This window comes from Siniperca chuatsi, linkage group LG9 (genome assembly GCF_020085105.1).
Source record: "Siniperca chuatsi isolate FFG_IHB_CAS linkage group LG9, ASM2008510v1, whole genome shotgun sequence".
In the NCBI taxonomy this organism is placed as follows: Eukaryota; Metazoa; Chordata; class Actinopteri; order Centrarchiformes; family Sinipercidae; genus Siniperca; species Siniperca chuatsi.
The window spans coordinates 23,708,531-23,727,848 of NC_058050.1; the positions used below are offsets into that span (position 1 = coordinate 23,708,531).

The following is a 19,318-nucleotide window of genomic DNA, read 5'->3' on the forward strand; positions in this document are numbered from 1 at the left end:
CTTACGTAAAAGCTTTCCCAGCCTGCATTTTTCAGAGATCCCTTGGGTTGCGGCGCTGACAATGTAAAGTGCATTAGATCCACTTTACTGAGATCTCTCAGCAGCTATAAAATGCTGTCTGTTATTCACCCAAACAGCTTTTTCCCTTTCTGAAGACTGATGACGTGCATTCTCCCTTTTTGAAAGTAGGTCAGTCTCAGAGGCTTTGGCAGGCAGGCAGTGTCCCCAGACAGATGGGAGTCACATCATTATGATGGGGGTCAGATGAGTGATGACAACTGTCCATCAATCCAGGCTAAAGGGCACTGTAGTGTCTGACATGTGATATTAACAAGACTAGAGTCTATGCTAGCAGGACTGTGAGGCAGTACTTAAGTAAAGTGGTCCTCAGAGCTAAATGCTAACAACATGCTCACAATGACAGTTATGCTGCTGTTTAGCAGGTATGTTTACCATGTTCCCCATCTTAGTTTAGCGTGTTAGCATGCTAATAAGCACTAAACATTATAGCTGAGGGTAATGGGAATGTCATAAGTTAGCAGTCATCAATCTGTAATGATACCTCTACCACATCATGTTTCCTAAATTACACATCAGCAGACTCATGACCAAAGTTATTCACCTCTAGAGGTATGAATCAAATAATTTTATTAAAAACCTGTGTAGGACTAATACAGCAGGCATACAATCTGCCAAACCTTCTGGATTGATTGAGCATGTGAACTGGTTTATGCTCAACCATGACAAATTTTTAGAACATGAAGTCTTACACATCGATGATAAAAAATGGGTGAAGAACAAGGGGTTCTCTGCGATTCATTTTTGGAAAACTTAAATGTGCAAAATGACAAAACAGAACATGCAGCTTTTCTCAATGAAAAAAGGTGGGAAAAGAGCATTTCCAAAGAAAACACAAATCCATGTACTTGAATTCCCTTAAAATAAACACCTGCTTAAAATCTTCAACATGATCATGCACCAATCAGTCATTTTATCTTTTAAGTTTTAACAGAATCAGCACCTGAGTGTGTCAATAATCATTGCTTGATAACATTAACCCAGTATTTCTTTAGAAGCATCAAATAGCTTGCAGAGCTTTTCCAAATGTAACAGTCAGTATAGAAATTTGCCTCCCTCACCTCCAGCCAAGTCATTTATGAGATGTCATAGACCAGAGACATATTGTATCATGTCTGCATATTTCTTTCTTCACCTGCAAATGTTTCCATGACAACAGCTTGCCTATTGGCACTAGTACTTTTTCTAACACTGACTGGTAATTTCATTATAATGATGCATAACAGGATACTCAGTCAAAACCATTCATTTCAACTGTTAGCCTTGCATTTTCAGATGAGAAAAGAAGCAAGAATTGTAATTAATATTTTTCATGTTCTTATTGGCCAAGGTAACCAGTCTGAGATTACACTGTGATAGTGATCCATGTTTTATAAAGACAGCGTCTGCGCTGTGAGCCTATCAACTATTTAAGAGCAAAGTAACACTCCCTCCCCCCGGAAAATAAAATCAATGCCATGATCACTGGATATTTTCCTTCAATATGGAAAGCTGACAAAGGAGGATAATGAATGGCAGATCAGTAGCCATGAGATTACCATAGGAACCCACAGCTAACATTTATAGTTGGGCTAGATTCTAGTCTATGGTCATTTATCCATACTCACATTGAAAATCTTCAGCCTTCATTTTAATGCAGATTTCCAGTGTAGTAAGGGCTGCACAGCACAGGGAGATAATGTGAAATATCAAGCAACATTCATTAGAAAAAAAATCTGTTTTCAGACAATGAAAGACATAAATATAAAAACCCAATAATCAAGCAAACCAAGGGATGTCACTGGTATACAGTGATGCCTAAAATTAATTACACTCCTTTGTCCTTTGAGGTTATAAATAAGACAAAGAAAAGAAATTGCACTCCCTATTTGAGTTTCAAAAGGTAGCACAGGTACTTGTTTATTTACAAATGTTCCTGGGAAAAACCAAAATTGAAAATTTTTCTACCCTACCTGACAGATTTAATCCAAATCTAAATGGCGCCTTTTAATGCTGAATCTAACCTTTAACCTAAGATGAACTGGATTGTATAAATATCGCTTGAAAACCAGAATGACCTTGCCACATGAACAGCCAGTACACCAGGTGTGTTATCTGCCCTCAAGGATGATGCATTTTACACTGCTGCAGCTTGAAAACAGACTAAAATGGCTGCTGGTGGAAACAGGGTGGAGGAGGATAGTTTGCTAACAGATAAGTAATGTAGGGTGATAATCCTTGCCGGTTTGATGACTTCAAAGACATAATAACGAATTATTTAGTGTCTTTGCCCCCCCTACCCCTTTGGCTCAAAACTGAGCATTTCTAAAATGTTACGAGAGCTTGACGGCAATCTTCTGCTCCTTCTTCATCATCCTCTGAACCTCTTTCTCCATCTTCTTCCTTTGCTGCTCCATGGAGCGCTTTTCTCGCTCAGCCATCTTCTGTTGTCTGTTAGATAAAGGCAAAACAAACATACGATTGCAAGCAATGTCATTACAGCGCACATCAGTGGAAGCTAGGTCAGTTGGGAGTGGGGAAAACAAAATCTTGTTTCTTGTTCTTATGTGTTGTAATAATGGCATACACTGTCACCTACTGGCCATTGTGTGAATCTACACTCCTCAAGTAGCCAGGAAGCCTATTTTACGTGTTCTTTGTATCTTCCTTTCAACAAAATCTACCTTTCCATGAGGAGAAGAGCAGACCAAGTCCTGAGTGTTACAATTATGTTATACACTGATACTAATACTGTATGTTTGCAGACATCTTACATACAAAAACACACAATGCTCAAATGAAAAATCTATGTACTGTATATAGGCACAGAAGCATTCTTGAAATATTACCTGAGCACCTCCTCTGCCTCCCAGGCAGCATCAGACTCATCCTCCCAGGCATTAGCATCCCCCTGCCAGTTGTCCATTTCTCCCAGTTCAGCCTGTACAAAAGGACAGTTTACAATTACATTCATGAGGATGCTAACTATGCTAATCTATTGCAAGAGCAATCATTTCTGAATTAGACCAAAGTATTTTACATCATATATTACCTCTTCACTATACAGTTGTTTTGGATGTCTCCTCTAGCTTTACTAGAGATTCACTGTACAATTTATATTGTTGCATCTCTACTAGTTTCCAACTCAATGTCCTAATTTAGTTAATTACCCCTTAACTGCAATGGTTGCAATGACTGCGCAATCTAATATGCAAGCACCACAGGGAGATGAGTTAGTGATTGACCTTCTACTGTAAAACTGTCTTAACACATCTGTCACAAGCTAGTTTCTTATGAAAAATAAAGGAAAATTCATTTTTACATCTCTGGTCCATTAAATGTTTATTAAATTCCAAAAAGGTTTGATTTGTTGTTTTCTATGGGCCTGGAAAATATCCATAAATGACACCATAATTTCATTCGGACCAATAGGATGAATAAAAAGTGAAATAATGCTCTTTGCTGAAGACTCACTTTGTCATTTTGACTGATAATATGGGTGTGTTCTTACATTCAAGTCTTGCCTCCTGCAGCTTTAACAAAATTCTTTTCAAGCTTAACAAGTTGCACAACAAGTTTTACTTTCCTTTCATATCCAAGCAACTTTCCCACATTAATACTTTTAACAACACCCGATAAATCTGCATTTGCAAAGTAACATACAGGCTATATAACAATTAGTCTACATACATAAGAATAAGACTGGGGTCTCTACACATTGTCTGTACTTACTGAGGGTGGACTGAAGGTCATCATATCCTGAGAGGCTGCCAGTCTGCTGGAGAAACCTGCTGAGCCGTCAGGCACCGGGTAGTTCAAAGGCTCCCTTTTCTTCAGCAATATCTGAAACAGAGAGACAGGGGCTGAAACTTAAACTGAAGCACTTTGTGACACATTACAATTCCATTCTAGGCATAGATTTTGTAATTTTTCTATTAACATTTGACTAAATTCAAGCAAATTACAATGAAGTTATATATGTATTCAGATGACTTTTCATTCATTGGTTTAACCTGATATTTCAATCAAAGTTTGATAAACATTAAATGCAAGTTTAGTGCATTATGGTCACACTCATATTATTATATAGTCTATCATAGCAGGATGATTTTAGTTTAACATTTACTTGTTTATTGATATTGTTATAAAAAGAATAACCATCATTTTGGGAAACTCGGTTATTTCCTGTCTTATCAAGAGGTACATGAGTGGGTTGAAATTCATTTTAACGTTGTGTGTCCACTATAGAGATAGATCAGAGGCGTGCTTTGTCCAGTTTTGCCCAAATATTGGAAGCAGGAGGACATACTGTAACTAGTCAAGGTCTGTCAAAGACGCCTTCCAAAACAAAAAAACAAAAAAAAAACAACTGTTATTTACACATCGTTGTACGTGGGTATTTATTGTAACATGTCTAGAAATAGAAAACATGACAATGCAGTATCGCAGAGGTTCTGTCCTCGTGGTTAACATCACAGCTTTGAACACTTTCTTAATTCTACAGAAAACCCATCTGACTCTTGGATATGCTGGTGACAAGCTTGGTGGCTAACAAGATACAAAGTGTACATTAGAGTAACAGTGTTTTAAAGGTGAGGCGGGCGACCTCGCCTGAAACCAAGACCAACTCTACTAACAACATAAAAATCAATACACTTCTATGAAATAAAACATTCACCTTTGGGAAGAAAGACCATATGCACTATTTCAAACAGCAAATGCCACATATTTAATGAGTGTGGCTATTGTTTGCGCTGTCACCTACTAACTAAGTTGATCAAAAGACGTGTCAAGATCTGGGTGGCTTACCTCCTTGGCTAAAGAATTTCCTGGGAGAAACCCTGCATTGCTAGAAAACTTACCCCTACTACAGTCTTTGTGATAAGCTAGGGCAAACACATGAAGAAGTAGCGTCCGTACTGAATGTGCAGAGATTAAAATCATATTATCTAAAAAGACAGCAAACAAACACATTTCCCTGGATCATCTGCAATGTCTGTGGACATACCTTCTGTGTTTTCCTGATGGTGGGGGCCATGTCTTTGAAGTAGTCGGGCTCTTCGTCTAACTCACTGGGTGTAGGGGAAAGGTTTCCGTTGCCACCTTCAATCTTAATACTCGTAGGTGCCTCTTCATCCCAAGAGCTCCATTCTTCAATCTCTGGCTGTGCAGACAAGACAATAAAATAATACTTGAAGTCAAATGCATACATGGAATTCAAGAGCACAAGTTTGTGTAGTTTAATTGTATAACCAAATACATGAAAGTTTAGAATATTTGTCCAATGATCATATCTGTTATTTGCCTTTCCACACATTGAACGCTAGGCTCTGAACTTCTAAGGGCGGGTGCTGTTGATTGATGTGATACTGACCTGTTTTGGAACCGATGATGAAAAATCCACTGTTGTCGGGAGAGTTATTTGATCACCACTGAGCTTGCGGCCCCTTCCACTCCTGCAGAGCAATACAATAAAATGACCAGTCAAAGGGAACTCATTTCATGTTGTAAACAGCAGAAACTGAACATTGTTATCAAACACTAATGTCAGATCTCTTTGGTGTAGGGAGATTGATCTTCTGACAGGGATTATTTAATTTTCTTCTAGCATTACAGATGCACATGTCTTGGAACATGAACTGAGACCCTTTCTGAATCGCTAGATTCCAGTGGTAAATCAGCATGCACGTGATCCACCAAGCAATGATCTGGTTGGTCTTCCACCAAAACATATCATGGTGGGTGGTAGTGAGTATGACGAACAAGCAATAGAAATTAAAATTAATTTAAATAAACTGCTATTTAAGTTGTGGATCAGATGTGTACAAACTTTACCTGGATATCCTGTCAATTTCTCAAAAAGGTAGTAGGTTAGGTTTTTCAATGTATTTATGTTTGCCAATAAGAAAAGTAGTTTTGCTCTGACAAGATCTTCATAAAAGGAGAATAGTATGTATTGGGGGTGTTCATTTGTGCTCACCTGCATATCAACCTTTTAAAGAAAGAAAGCAAGCTGGCTAGAAATGTGCAGATCTTGAAAAGGCGGAACTGAGTGATGGCCATAATGAAATGCTGGTGGGAAAGAAAAGAGAAAATATTAGCATTTGGATTTACAATAATGCACATGTGTGTCTTGTTTTGCTCCAGAGCACCAGGATGTGTAGTAAAGCAAGTCTCCAGTAGACCAATATTTTTGCAGGGTAGCATGAAATTGAGAATAGTTGGCCAGGAGTCAGTCTTCAAGAAGAAATGTGTTGGCGTATATGAACAACCACTCATATTATTCGTAATCTGGAGAGCCGTGACACTAGCCTCTTATTAAAATGCTAACGTTACCCTGCTTGTGGGTACACGGATACACTTGGCTAGTTGTATGCAAATTTTAACAATAGATGCAATAAACATAGTTAAACACCAATAAATGCAATTATAATGATATATTTATACTTTTGTTTAATACGCAATTTTCACCATAGGGCTAAGGTTAACGTGAGATATCATACAAGTTATACCAATATTTATGGTAAATTAACGCAACTAAATTATGTCTTCAGTCCACATTTGATTTTTGGACGTCTTAGCTATCATACAAATAGATACTCACCTTGCAAGATGTCAATACACCGTATGCAGAGCAGCTGCTTTCTTCTTGTATGGCAGAAGAGACAAGTTCATTTATTTGCTAACCGTTGCTTGCTAGCTTTGCCCACAGGAAAACATGGTATTTCTGAATCCTTTAATTGTCTTCGTAAGACGACACATTGGCAATGACAAATGATCTCGTTGTCATGTCAGAACCACGCATGTAACAGCTGTACATCCCAATAAGGTTTCATGACAAAACTCCTAAATTTATGTCGTCTCTCATCTCTGTCCCATGGCTGCCATCTTTGAGCTGGGAGGAGCAGGAACAGGGAAGTAATTTACAGCGTGGCCCTGCTGCATTCAGGTACTATCGGAAATTGGGGGAGCGACAATACTTGTCATTCCCATAGTGTAATTCCGATTGTAAACCTTTGAATTTTGTCCGAACCAAGATATTATATGTATTTATTTATATACAGTGTATGGTCTGAACTAACTATCACAACACATGCAAGTGAGAAGGTGCATCAAAACAAGAAAGGAATAGACTTAGTGCATTTTTATTGTCACCTCGGATGATGTATTTTCTCCCAGCAATATTCTTTTTTTTTAGCAGACTTTATTTTTCTACTGGCGGAATTTACTTCCCCTAAAAGAAAGAAACAAGAAGCAAACCATGCACATATTGCCTTGACATCACACATCTGTGAATTGATTGAACAGATGGTAAATGAGAGGCTAATGTGGGTCTACTGAGGATCCAGTGTTGTGTCTGGAGGAAGAGATAAGTTAATAGTTCAAGTAAATAAAGAGACAGTGGCAGCAGTGTTTTTGATGTTGACAAAGCATATATGACATGTTGCTGATCAAATTACACTTAATGGGAGTCGGAGGGAAAGTTTTCAATTGGGTTAAGGACTTTCTAAGCGGAGAAAGCAGATGATGGGGGTTTGTGGAAAAGAGAATCAATCAGATTATTTGAATATGTATACTGTTGAACTGTTTGCAAGGCTGATGGCATTAAAATGGGCGGAACAGGTCAGATCAACCAAAATACTCATGTGTAGTGACTCAGCACTCACAAGAATTAGGTACAGCTAGTAATCATCAGGATCTGCTTTGAAGTCTTGTTCAACAATTCAAGAATAGTTTGTCAAGGGACAAATATCACATTCATGTGAGTCCCAGCACATTCAGGTATCCCTGGAAACATAAAAGCAAACAAAATGTCAAAAGAAACAATCATAAAATAAATTGTTGAAATTGTTGAAATTAAATTATTAGACTTTCAAAAGCAGAGGGTAAAAGCATAGCGTGGAGGAAAATAAATCAACAGTGGCAACAGTATTGGGATAACGCAACAGAAGGACGACATCCACACTCAATCCAAAATAAAGTAGGTATGGTAAGAAGTAGGGGAACTAACAGGACAGAACAAGTAACAATAAGCAGACTGCAACACAGCAACCTTAACAGTACACTTTTCATTATGGGAAAACATCCAACAGGCCATTATCAGTGTCATGAAAAAGAGACAGTGGAGCATATTCTAGTAACATGCAGAAAATATACAGAAAAAAGACAAGTGATGATCACAAAATTACAGAAAACAGGGCAAGTAGAATGGCAGGGCAGAAAATGGCTATCTGATTTTATGAGAGCTACTGGACTAATTACACGACTTCCAAAAAAAGAACATTGAGGAAGACTATATCCAGAAGGAGGCAGTTATGCAACGTTAAGGATGCTAACTGCCTTAAAACCTCAGAGAAGAAGAAGATTTACTTCCCCTAACTAAAATTATTTTTTTATTATTGCAAAACTGTGCACTGCCTGGGGTTACATTCAACAAGACATCAGGTTAAATTTAGTATTGAGTATTAGAATAAAAAATAAGTAAATACAAAATATATAATAATAATAATAACTTAATAGAAAAGGTAAGCAATCGTCAAATTTCTTTAAAGACTTCTTGCAGCATACTAACTATATGGGTAATTTTTTTATTGTTTATAATTTGGATAGACTCCAAGTAGTTCTTAAATTCAATCCTGAAAGGTTCTACCAAGGTACTTTGTGCTGAAGCCTATTGCTGACTTGTAAACCTAACGAACTCTGTCGTCATCATAAACTATCCAATCAACACACGACTTGGACGGAAGTGGCATATTTGAAAACTGGCAGTTGAAGTCGAGCCATTTTCCTGCCCCATAAGTGAAAAGGAATTAATGACAGCATACATGGTGAGAGCTTTTTTAAATGCAATATTTACTTTAAATGTTATTGAAGATTTTTTTTATACATGTTTAACTTCATCTGAGTTTGCGTGACCCACAGGGGAACCAATTCGCTAACCTATTTATCGTTAACAACACCGTTAGCAACATGTCAGCTAGCTAACTGAGCTAACTCAGATTGTAAACACGAAAGAGTAAATTATTTTATAAAGGAAGAACGGTGTCCATTGCTCTGTCTTGAATATGTCAGTGAAACTCTTTCTTGCTTCGTAGCAAGTATACATACCAGGTATCTTTAAGAGTCAAGTCAGTAACGTTAAGTTACATTTCGTCAGAGTCGAAACGTGAACAAACGATCCATAAAAATCACATCATTGTGGTAAATTAACGTTACGATTGAATTTTTGGAGTAGTCTGAACGTTATTCTGTTCACCACATCCTTGCTGGTATGTTAAATGTCACTTATAACGTTATGGCTTTGGCAGAGTGTCTTGTAAAGATTTTTAAAAGGTCTAAAGTCATGTATCACTAATGCACATTGTCATACCAAGTAAGGAATCGTTAAATCGTCATTCTTTTAAACCGGATTTGGTGTCCTTGGTCTATATCTTCAATCAAGAGAACAAGCATAACCGTATCTGGGCTAATGTAATGTATCTACCCCTCAATTTCAGATGGAGGAAGAGGAGCATACAGATAGAAAGCAACAGCTTGCCATGCTTTATCAAAAGCTCAACAAAATTAAAAAGTATCTCAATGAAGGTAATGGTATGCCCAGTAGTCCTGTCACTGTAAGATCCATATACATCAGTGTCCATGTGTCTGTAACGTTACTTCATAAAGTCATCATGACACTTTGCACTTGTTACAGATGACACAGACAATATTAACCAGGTTATTGGCTCAAACTCACCTGAATCATGCCTCTCATATTTGATGGACCTGGAGAAGAAAGGGGACCCTCACCTGGATCGTAACCACCTCACCAGACTCGTTGACTTTTACACCAGAGTATTCTCCAATATGCCACTGGGGAAACACTGTCAGAATGAGAGCTATGCCAGGATGTTGGTCAGATTTGCAGAGCTAAAAGCGTGAGTAACCAAAGTTATTACTTGTACATCAAAGACCTTTGTCCTCTTTCTAGTTTTAATTCAAACATTATCAGTAGATTGAGTAGGCTAGATTAAATACATTATTTTGATGTGCTTTTCAAAAAACAGTATGATGAGCATTTAGTCTGTTTTTCCTGTTTTTTCTTTTATTAGAATTCAAGATGTCAATGAGGCAGAAGCCAACTTCAACGTGGCAAGATCTCACAGCCAGAACTTTGCATTTGTTCACATTGCACATGCGCAGTTTGAACATTCTCAAGGTAGAGAGACGTGCTTTATGTTATTCTTGTACATATAAACGCATGAAATGTTATCTGGGGTATTTCATTGTCTGCTATATCATCTTACCAGGCAACACAAAGAGAAGCATTTACATTTTGCAGAATGCTTTTGAACTGGGTGCCAAACCAAAGGAACTGCTGGAGGCTGCCTTGCAAAGCATGCAGATGGGGAAAACACAAGACTTCTGTTCAGAGGATAAGGAAAATGCACCACGTGAGTATTCATGTTTTATTCCATGGTGTTTTATGGTTAGATTACTGGTGTACAGCAATTCAGAAAATCAGAGTTTACTGTTACAGTGCAGTATTTTTATATATATAATTTTTCATTGTCTGATTTTCACATTTTGCTGTGTTTTCTTTCTGCCAGTATTGTCGAACAGTAATGTGCACAATTCTGTCAAAAAAGGCTCTGCATTCCAGAAAGTAAGCAGAATATCAGACGGGACAGGCGAACTGCAGCTCTCCAGTATTTTTAGTTCAGGGTAAGAATAAAACGACAGCCTTCAACGTTTAATAAGGTGTCTGTTTGTTTGATTTAGGGAATGTGACATCTTATGTTGATCTCTTGCCTGCAGGACAGAGGCCCTCGGTGGCTCAGCAGATGACCAGCTGCCAGGCTGGAGATCAGGCTCTCAACGCAAGAGAGCAATTGGCATGGTGAGAGTTACATTTCATCTTACTTGTGTTTCTACAAATTATTTTACCATGCTTTTTTTTCTTTTCCAAAGATTGCATGAAATTAATTACCAAATAGTCCTTGAAGTTATAAAGTTGTGTTCTGACCTTTTGTATTCCAGCCAGGCAGAGTTCCCATAGTACCTTTCTCTATCCCAGAAAAGGATGACGACGATCACTACATTAATGAGAAGCCCTCAAAGAGAAGTGATGCATCAGTCCACACCAGTTTGTCCAGGTAATTTTTTTAATTTCCAAATGTATTTAATTTGATTATGTCTTGAGGAATGCTGTATGAAAACAGTTTTGTTGCCATATTAAATGTGACATCGCACATAGTATTGAAAATAGCTTCTTATACTAATGATAGGTTACTTATACCATCATCCTGCTTGCAACACCCAAGGTCCCTTGCAAGAACAGCAGGAGTTCCCCAAATGCCACTTCAGAGTACAGTAATGGAAAACAAACAAATTATTTGCTTTATTTTATGAGTTAAATCAAACAATTTTCCACACATTTTATTTAACATGCAGTGCTGTGTTTATTGAGCTGAGGAATTATCTCTTTTCTTGACATAAACCACAGGGCATCACTAGACAAATGTATTGAATCATGACACCAGTGTAATGTAAGAAATAGAATTTTGTGATTTGTCCCATCCCTGTTCACTTTGCATGCAAATTCTTGAATATTTCATTCAAATGTGTAATAATTCATTTCAAGTGTTGTATGTGTTATCGTTTGAGTTGTTTTAATTTTGTCTCAGGCAAACTTCTGGTTCAAACATGAACCCAGTATTCGGGCTTTCATCAAAGAAAAATGCTGTCAATGGAGTGAGTATAAACAGGATTCAGTAGTTTCGGTCTAGCAATGTCAGAATCAACACTCATTACCAATGCCCTGCTAAGCAAAGATGTTCGGCATGGGCTGAAGAAAGAAGAGTAATATGTTTCTTTTATTATGCTGCGTTATCAGCGACCAGCTGTCAGCCCAGAGCATTGCCCTTGGGAGGACCAGGCAGCTGTGGACTCCACCACCACACTCCTTCACACACATGACACAAGGGACACCTCGAGAATGGAAGGTACTATATAACCTTGACAATATGCTGCACTGAATGCTCTTCAGTTTGTTGAGTAGTCATTAAAACTTTTAGAGGTGTGTGAACAATGTGCATTTAGTGTTGTTACTGTTTTGATGACATTTAGTTTTTCCCTGGCAGATGTAACACACAACTTTGACCAGGTCGTCAATACAAATTCCCCCGAGTCGTGTTGGATGTATCTGATGAACCTAGAGAAAAGAGGCAACCCTCACACAGACATCAACCTCCTTAATAAGCTCAAGGACTGTTATTCTAAGATCTTCTCCAGGCTGCCAATAAGACAATTCAGCAAAAATGCCAGCTATGCCCGAATACTGGTCAGATATGCAGAACTCAAGGGGTAAGTGTGGATGAAAATACTGTATCTACATTACAGTCTTGGGACTTTGTGGTGTGTGTTAGGGTGTATTTAACTACAGGTGTGGTTACCGTTGGGCTTTGCAGGAAAAAAATAAGATTTTGAACATTTTCACAGCAATAAGAAATGACAAATCAAGTCAAATCATTTTTCAGTTTTTTTACTGGAAGCTCAGCCTATCATTTTTAATTATATATGTAAGATGTCACACTGATGGATTTTTGGCAAACTTTTATTTTTATCATTCAGACATGACACTGTGAACCCTAATATGTCGATTTTTGTCACACTGCAATTAAATGGAGAGAAGCAATACAATATTATTGAGTTATTGTCCACTCCAGGCGTGTTGTGGTTTTGGTGATATAGAGTGACTGAATTGGTGTATGACATTTATTAAATGTTAACATCGTCATACATGTCTCATGTGTGTCTGTATGTAATGGCTCTCTATTCTAGCTCTGTGGGTTAAAATCAGTGCATACAGCCCTTCAACCCCTCAAAATAGGCTATTGTTGCCAGAATCCTAATCTTTGAATTTTACCTTCAAATCTTTGTCAGGGCCTTTTTAATTGTAACCTCATTTCTTTCTTTCTTTCTTTCTTTCTTTCTTTCTTTCTTTCTTCTTTTTTCTTTTGAAGGATCGAAGATCCAGATGAAGCCCAAGACCACTTTATAGTTGCAAGATCCAACTGTAAAGGCTTTGCATTTGTCCACATAGCACATGCCCAGTTTGAGGTTTCTCAAGGTAGAGTGGCTTTGTATTTATTTTAGTTTCCAGAAATCTGATACATGGAATAGACGGACAAATAGCGAGTTGTTGTTACAGATATGCCAGTGTCCTAAAACTCTTATAAACTCAAACTTTGTTTAGTCAGTGAAGTGAATACTTGTCTAACCAGCCTGTCTCTAAAGTATAGTGAAATTATAATTTTTCTTCCTCCTTTCCTTTAAAGGTAATGTCATCAAAGCAACTTCAATTCTGCACAAAGCCCAGGCATTAAATGCCAGGCCAGCAGAGCTCCTGGAGATGGCCATACGTAACCTGAAAGCTGGGGAGAAACAGCTTGTGCCCACCAGGGAGGAGGAACACCCTACAGGTAGAGATTTTTTGAAGAGTCTTTCATTGTTAAGGTTTAAAGTACCCCTCCACTCAAAAATATGTTTTTCTTATGTTTATGTCCCCTAAAATGTCAGACCTTGACTTTACTGACATGTGTCTGTGCAAAGTTTGTCACTAGAGAGGTGTTTTCACATTCCTCTACTGAAGGGGGATATGTCTGTACACTTGCCTAAAATCTGATTCAAACTTACTCCGGGTAAGATAGATTTGGGACGTCACAAATCCGAAAGCCAATCGCAATGCCACCGGCAATGAAACCTGAAAGAGTGAGAGTTTGCACTAAGTTAGCGTAGTGAAAGTTTTGAAAACAAACATGGTGGAGTATGCAGTTTTTGGATGTAAACCAGACCCTGGAGCTTCCTTCCACTATCTACTAACGTTATGTAATATAAATGTGAACACACTGTCACATCGTAGCAGATATTATTGTATGTTTCACAACCATTAACGCTGTGTTAGCCACTGCCAGTTACAAGCTAACAAACAACATAAACAAATAAAAGATGCTAATTACACTTACCATACTGATACTTCATCTGGGTCTGACTGAGGCTCAAACATGTATGGCTGAATCTCTCAGATGTTTCCTCTAACTCTAGCTATCTTTACCTGCACCGCTCTCTCACCATGGGTGTATGTCTCTCACTCACATCCATGCTCTCACCGGCACCGGTCAACCTAACACGCAGCTGTGTGGGTGGGGCATACAAATCCCGAATTTCCCCTTTTCAGAGTTAGGTTTCTACTTTTTATGTGGGATAACCATATTAAACAAAATATCAATCATAGCAACTTTGAAATGTCTGGAGGAGAACTTTAAAGCACTGAGTTGGACATGGTTTGTAACTGAAATTTTTCTAATTTCTACTGTTTTTATTGTAGAATTGCAAACAGTTGTTCCAGTAAGTGTGTCTACTTGTGGAGGAAACCAGGAACTTCAGCTTCCTGCTCGGGTCCCTGTGAACCGGTCAGGGGAACAGCCTAAACCTGCCAGCAAGGAGCCCCTATCAGAGTGGAAGATGCCAACTCTCATCAACCGGCATGTTTCTCCAGAGGTCTGATGACTATTTTCTGTGCATTGCATTTAGAGCAAATGTTTAATTTAAAAAAATAAATAAATAAAAATTTTAGAGTCTCAAATTAGCATTTTGGTAAGCTGTGTGGAGTGTCGGCAAGTGTTACTGTTAGTTTGTTGTTTTGTCTGCCCTTCCTTGCAGGCAGATTTAGGCACGAATAACTACTGATTTCTCATTTGTAACTATGATGACAATTTACCATATGAGGGAATCTCTACAGATATGACAACATGATCATTTTCTGCTGGTTCCATTTTGCCTCTCCATTCTGATATGATTCTTTTTGTTTATGACCACTTCAAATAATTTATTAATTGAACCAGATACTGTTTTAGTCTCAAAACCATTCTAAATCATTCTAAATTATTTTCTTCCTAGGATAAACGCACAACACCTCCTGACCCCAGACCTGTTCCTCGTGTGCTGGAGTCACTCCCCACTCCATCCCTCCATCTTCCGTCCAGACTGAACCCACAAACAGTCTGTCAGACACCAAACGGCTACAGAAACCCCCCAGCCAACAGGTATTATCTTATCTGACTTGGGTGTCTGCTGGTCTGGAACAAAATCAGTAGCACTTAATTCCTTTGTCTTTTAAAGCAAATTATCTTGTTTCTTTATGTGCTTCTCTGTACCATCATAAAATTTGCCCAGTGACACCTACTCCATCTTTCTCCCTGTCAGCTTTATTACTCCAGTTGTAAAGAGAGGCCCTGAAGTGTCTTCCTCTGCAGTGGCAGCACACAGAGCTGGACCTGTTCAGCAGCCATGCACACCACTAAACCAAGCACCATGTTTCCAAACTCCACAGGTACAGCATGTCCATGCCCTGCCTTTTCTGTTATCTAATATTCATTTTTTAGACTCAGAGGACATATTTCATGTGTCCATTAACAAGCTTTTCCGTGACACCAAACACCTGTGTAAGGGACCTCTAATAAATTTGAAAGATTTTCTGTGTGGTGCTTTTTACTGTATAGCTCGCTGTTACTGATATGAAAGTGTGAGCCACCATACAAAGAAATCAGCTTTTTTTCCACCAACAGGTACTGATGTTTCCGTTACATCTACAACAATAGACATAGTTAGCTTTCACTCAGTCACATGATAAGATCTGAGTCTTCTGTGTCCTACAGCATGGATAAATAAAATGATTAAGCAGAGATGAAATGCATTAATATACCTGGACATGTAGAGAACAGTGTAGCTTATGTGGCAGTATAAAATGCAGAAAGGACCTTTCCTGTTTTGAAATTACCTTCACAAGGAATCATTTGAAACTAATGACATGGTATGCTTTTGTTTGAATCTTATTTTAGGCTTCCTTCACTGCGTTGTCAAATGAATCCATTACCATTAAGGGCAAGCAGTTCTTCATACTCAAGATGATTGGACGCGGTGGATCCAGCAAGGTAAAACATTAATAGGGAATTCATATCGTGTTCCAGCATTCATACACTTTGCTTGTTGCTGTTTGCAAGCATAATGAATGACCGTTGTTTTGTTTCTTTCAGGTGTACCAGGTCCTTGATCACAAAAAGCAGCTGTTTGCTGTGAAATACGTCGACCTTGAGGAGGCTGATGCTCAGACAATAGAAAGTTACAAAAATGAGATTGAACATCTGAACCACTTGCAGCAGTACAGCGATCAAATTATTAAGCTCTATGACTAGTGAGTGCACAGCCTGTCTACTATATATCAATGCATTGCATAGGAATCACCTTGAAACTTTTGTCCCTTTTTTTTTTTATTAAAAATGTGATGTTTGTTTCTTTTTTGGGGGGGAAGTTGCAGCAATTAAGTAAAATTTTTATATTAAAAGGAAATATAATAGTTTATATAACAGGTCTTGAGGTCTGCTTGTACTTATGATTTCTGTTACAAATGATGGTTGTATTTGTGTTTGCAGCGAAATTACCAACAGCTACATCTACATGCTGATGGAGTGTGGAAACTTGGATCTGAACACTTGGTTGCGAAACCGCAAAGCTGTGAATCCGCTGGAGAGGAAGTTCTACTGGAAGAACATGCTGGAGGCTGTCCATACCATCCACAAACATGGTTCTCTTTCTCTATAGCTCTCACTACTGTTCCCTCATCGATTCTCAGTGTTGTTTACTAAATGGTACACTAAAATGACCTTCATTTCTAACCAAATATGTGTCTTCTATGCAGGAATTGTCCACAGTGACTTGAAGCCAGCAAATTTTGTCATAGTGAATGCTTCGCTGAAGTTGATTGACTTCGGAATCGCAAACAGAATCCAACCAGATGTAACGAGCATTATGAAGGATTCACAAGTAAGATTTATGTTGATGACAAGTCATACATTTAACGAACACATTGAGTCTCTTTCATGTAGTGTTGACATGAAGCCCTGGTGATTGGATTGTAAGTACTTGAAAAACAAATGAAATCCATGTGTAAATGCACTTGAGATACATTGTTAACCCAGTCATATACTGTAGCTGCAACTGGTCAGTGTAAGTCGTTAATGCTGTATACTGTGCCTGCCTTCTCATGGAAGGGCAAGTGTTAAATATATGTGAAATATGATATTCTGTGGAAAGTGAAAACAGATTTTACTGTAAACATAATTAAGCTGTATAAGATCTACACTCCAGGTGGAAAGGGCTCTACACATGTAATACATGGTTGTTTGTCAAACACAGGTTGGAACCTTGAACTATATGCCCCCTGAAGCCATCAAAGACACTTCGTCCCAACCAGGAAAAGCACGCTCAAAGGTACTCTTACTAAATCAATGAAGCATTCTAAGCAATTATTTTTCATTGCAGTACAGTGGTGAAAAACATTTTCTCATTTATCTATAATTTTTCTCCCCTAAAGATCAGCCCCAAAGGTGACGTGTGGTCCCTTGGATGTATCCTGTACTGCATGACCTATGGAAAAACTCCATTCCAGAGCATCACCAATCAGATTGCCAAACTGCACGCCATCATCGATCCTTCCCATAAGATTGAATTTCCTGACATCTCAGAGAAGGATTTGCTGGATGTGTTGAAGGTGAGAGGTCACGACTAAACTATGCTAGTGTGATGTGAACGCAAAAGATACTTGTCAATTTTACAATTTTTGATGGTAAACTCGCTCATTCTGACCGTTCAACTTTAGTGGTGGACTGATAAATTAGTCTGCACACTTGGAACATATTGGCCTTTTCTTTAAAGAGGCTAATCAGTCAGTATCCTATACAATTACTATAATGGATGTAACTCTTGCTGGTATATAAAAGCTTGCATATTGATTGACCCATTAAAATTCTACTGGAGGAATTTTATTGGGCTTGCACTTATATGTCCATGCACTTTTGTACAGTACAGTGCACTGGACACTGTATGCCATACATACATGGATGTGTTTGTTTGTTTTCTTTTTCATCAGTAGAAAAGGATGTAGGTCAAAGTGAGAATAAATCTCTACAATCTGTCTAAGTACAAATCTAAGACAAAATTATGATATGGAGAAGTTCATTATTTTGGGGAAGAGTGCAGGGCAATTATTTTGATTTTTCTGTCAATTTGATTTATCACTTTCACATCAAGACCTTTTCTGTTGATCAATGTATAAAAAAAAAATCCCAATTACATTCTGTGTTGAAATTCTCTGTAAAAGGTGGGAAAATACTTCTTATATACGCTTTATATAGTGCATACACATAAATAATTACTGTAATAAAGAATAAACAGGTTAGAAGCTGAAACAGACTGCCACTGTTTGTGCCCAACTGTTAACAGATTAAGAAATATACTTGCAACAATTTTTGTGTAGGACTGTTAACATTTAAAAAAGGGATTGTATTCTGTTCTACAAATGACTCCTGTATGTTGCAGGTTTAACTAAAATACTGATGCATATTTAACTACAAGTCCATAGATTAAAACAGTGGCTAACTTAGAAGTGTTTGTTGAAGTGATGTAAAATACAACTAAGCAGTTTTTAAGTTTTTACTGTCTGGTTGTTCCAGAGGTGCTTGGTACGAAACCCCAGAGAACGAATCTCTATTTCAGAGCTGCTGGAGCATCCTTACCTGCAGCTGAAGCCACAAGCATCACCTGAACCAGGTACACACACACACACACACACACACACACACACACACACACACACACCCTCATCACTCTGTGTACTTGGAAGCCAACTTTGCTGTTCACCATGTGACACTGATCTGTACACAATTCACCTGTTTCAGAACGTCCATGTAATAGTGATCTCAAGAAGATCCTGACGGACCTCGCAGCCCTCCAGTCTCCAAACAGCATCATCCGAGCTGCTAATGTAAGATTTGATTTGAGGAACTTTAGACTTTTTCTTCAACAGTGAGTTTCTTAAATACTAACTCTGTTTTCTGCTTTTCACAGAATCTGGCAAAAATGTGCAGCAGTGGCAGGAAGTTGGATGTTGCAGAGTGTGCAAAGTCATCAACTTAACTATCTTTTTTTTCTTTTTTGACCACACTAACCACTTCAGTACAGTAACAATATTTTCTGTTGTAAGATGTAGAACTAACAATTCTGTATGTTTGTTTGTTTCCTTGAAACAAAATCATTATATTGCCTCATTTTTACTTATGTCCTGATAATAAATGTAAGCATACAGTAGAGTCAAATGAACATACTGTATCATTAGGATTTGTTGGTTTATTTGTCTCAGCTGATATAAAGGATGGGTAACTGA

At 38.1% G+C, this 19,318-nt stretch overlaps 2 protein-coding genes across 4 annotated transcripts; one reads left to right on the forward strand and one right to left on the reverse strand.

The window, feature by feature from the left end:
- Positions 1 to 609: 609 nt before the first annotated feature.
- On the reverse strand, positions 610 to 6,972 carry ebag9 (estrogen receptor binding site associated antigen 9). Its single transcript, XM_044208006.1, has 7 exons — positions 6,662 to 6,972; positions 6,038 to 6,129; positions 5,432 to 5,513; positions 5,066 to 5,221; positions 3,790 to 3,900; positions 2,907 to 2,998; positions 610 to 2,508 (listed from the first exon to the last, which is right to left on the reverse strand). Exons 2-7 carry the CDS (start codon positions 6,118 to 6,120, stop codon positions 2,391 to 2,393), a joined length of 642 nt encoding a protein of 213 aa, XP_044063941.1. The 5' UTR covers positions 6,121 to 6,129; positions 6,662 to 6,972; the 3' UTR covers positions 610 to 2,390.
- Positions 6,973 to 8,741: 1,769 nt separating this feature from the next.
- Positions 8,742 to 19,318, forward strand: ttk (ttk protein kinase). Of its 3 annotated transcripts, none has more exons than XM_044207844.1 (25): positions 8,742 to 8,885; positions 9,555 to 9,642; positions 9,752 to 9,974; positions 10,149 to 10,255; positions 10,347 to 10,490; positions 10,647 to 10,761; positions 10,855 to 10,936; positions 11,077 to 11,192; positions 11,724 to 11,790; positions 11,933 to 12,041; positions 12,180 to 12,402; positions 13,062 to 13,168; positions 13,377 to 13,520; positions 14,426 to 14,598; positions 14,998 to 15,143; positions 15,304 to 15,430; positions 15,939 to 16,031; positions 16,134 to 16,291; positions 16,530 to 16,681; positions 16,796 to 16,920; positions 17,293 to 17,367; positions 17,471 to 17,647; positions 18,609 to 18,705; positions 18,834 to 18,919; positions 19,003 to 19,318. In XM_044207844.1, exons 1-25 carry the CDS (start codon positions 8,871 to 8,873, stop codon positions 19,069 to 19,071), a joined length of 3,018 nt encoding a protein of 1,005 aa, XP_044063779.1. In that variant the 5' UTR covers positions 8,742 to 8,870; the 3' UTR covers positions 19,072 to 19,318. The 3 variants fall into 3 exon arrangements, with proteins under 3 accessions (XP_044063779.1, XP_044063781.1, XP_044063780.1); XM_044207846.1 differs by having other exon boundaries at positions 10,686 to 10,761; XM_044207845.1 differs by lacking the exon at positions 8,742 to 8,885 and adding an exon at positions 8,945 to 9,326.

Bases quoted from the DNA above. Each gene is read 5' to 3' on its own strand.
- ttk (XM_044207844.1), top strand. The intron at 16,032-16,133 runs GTAAAACATTAA...TGTTTCTTTCAG, and splicing joins GACGCGGTGGATCCAGCAAG to GTGTACCAGGTCCTTGATCA. The intron at 18,920-19,002 runs GTAAGATTTGAT...TGCTTTTCACAG, and splicing joins GCATCATCCGAGCTGCTAAT to AATCTGGCAAAAATGTGCAG.
- ebag9 (XM_044208006.1), bottom strand. From the start codon at position 6,120: ATGGCCATCACTCAGTTCCGCCTTTTCAAGATCTGCACATTTCTAGCC. The intron at 2,999-3,789 runs GTAAGTACAGAC...CCTTTTGTACAG, and splicing joins TGACCTTCAGTCCACCCTCA to GCTGAACTGGGAGAAATGGA. The intron at 2,509-2,906 runs GTAATATTTCAA...TTTATCTAACAG, and splicing joins GAGGCAGAGGAGGTGCTCAG to ACAACAGAAGATGGCTGAGC.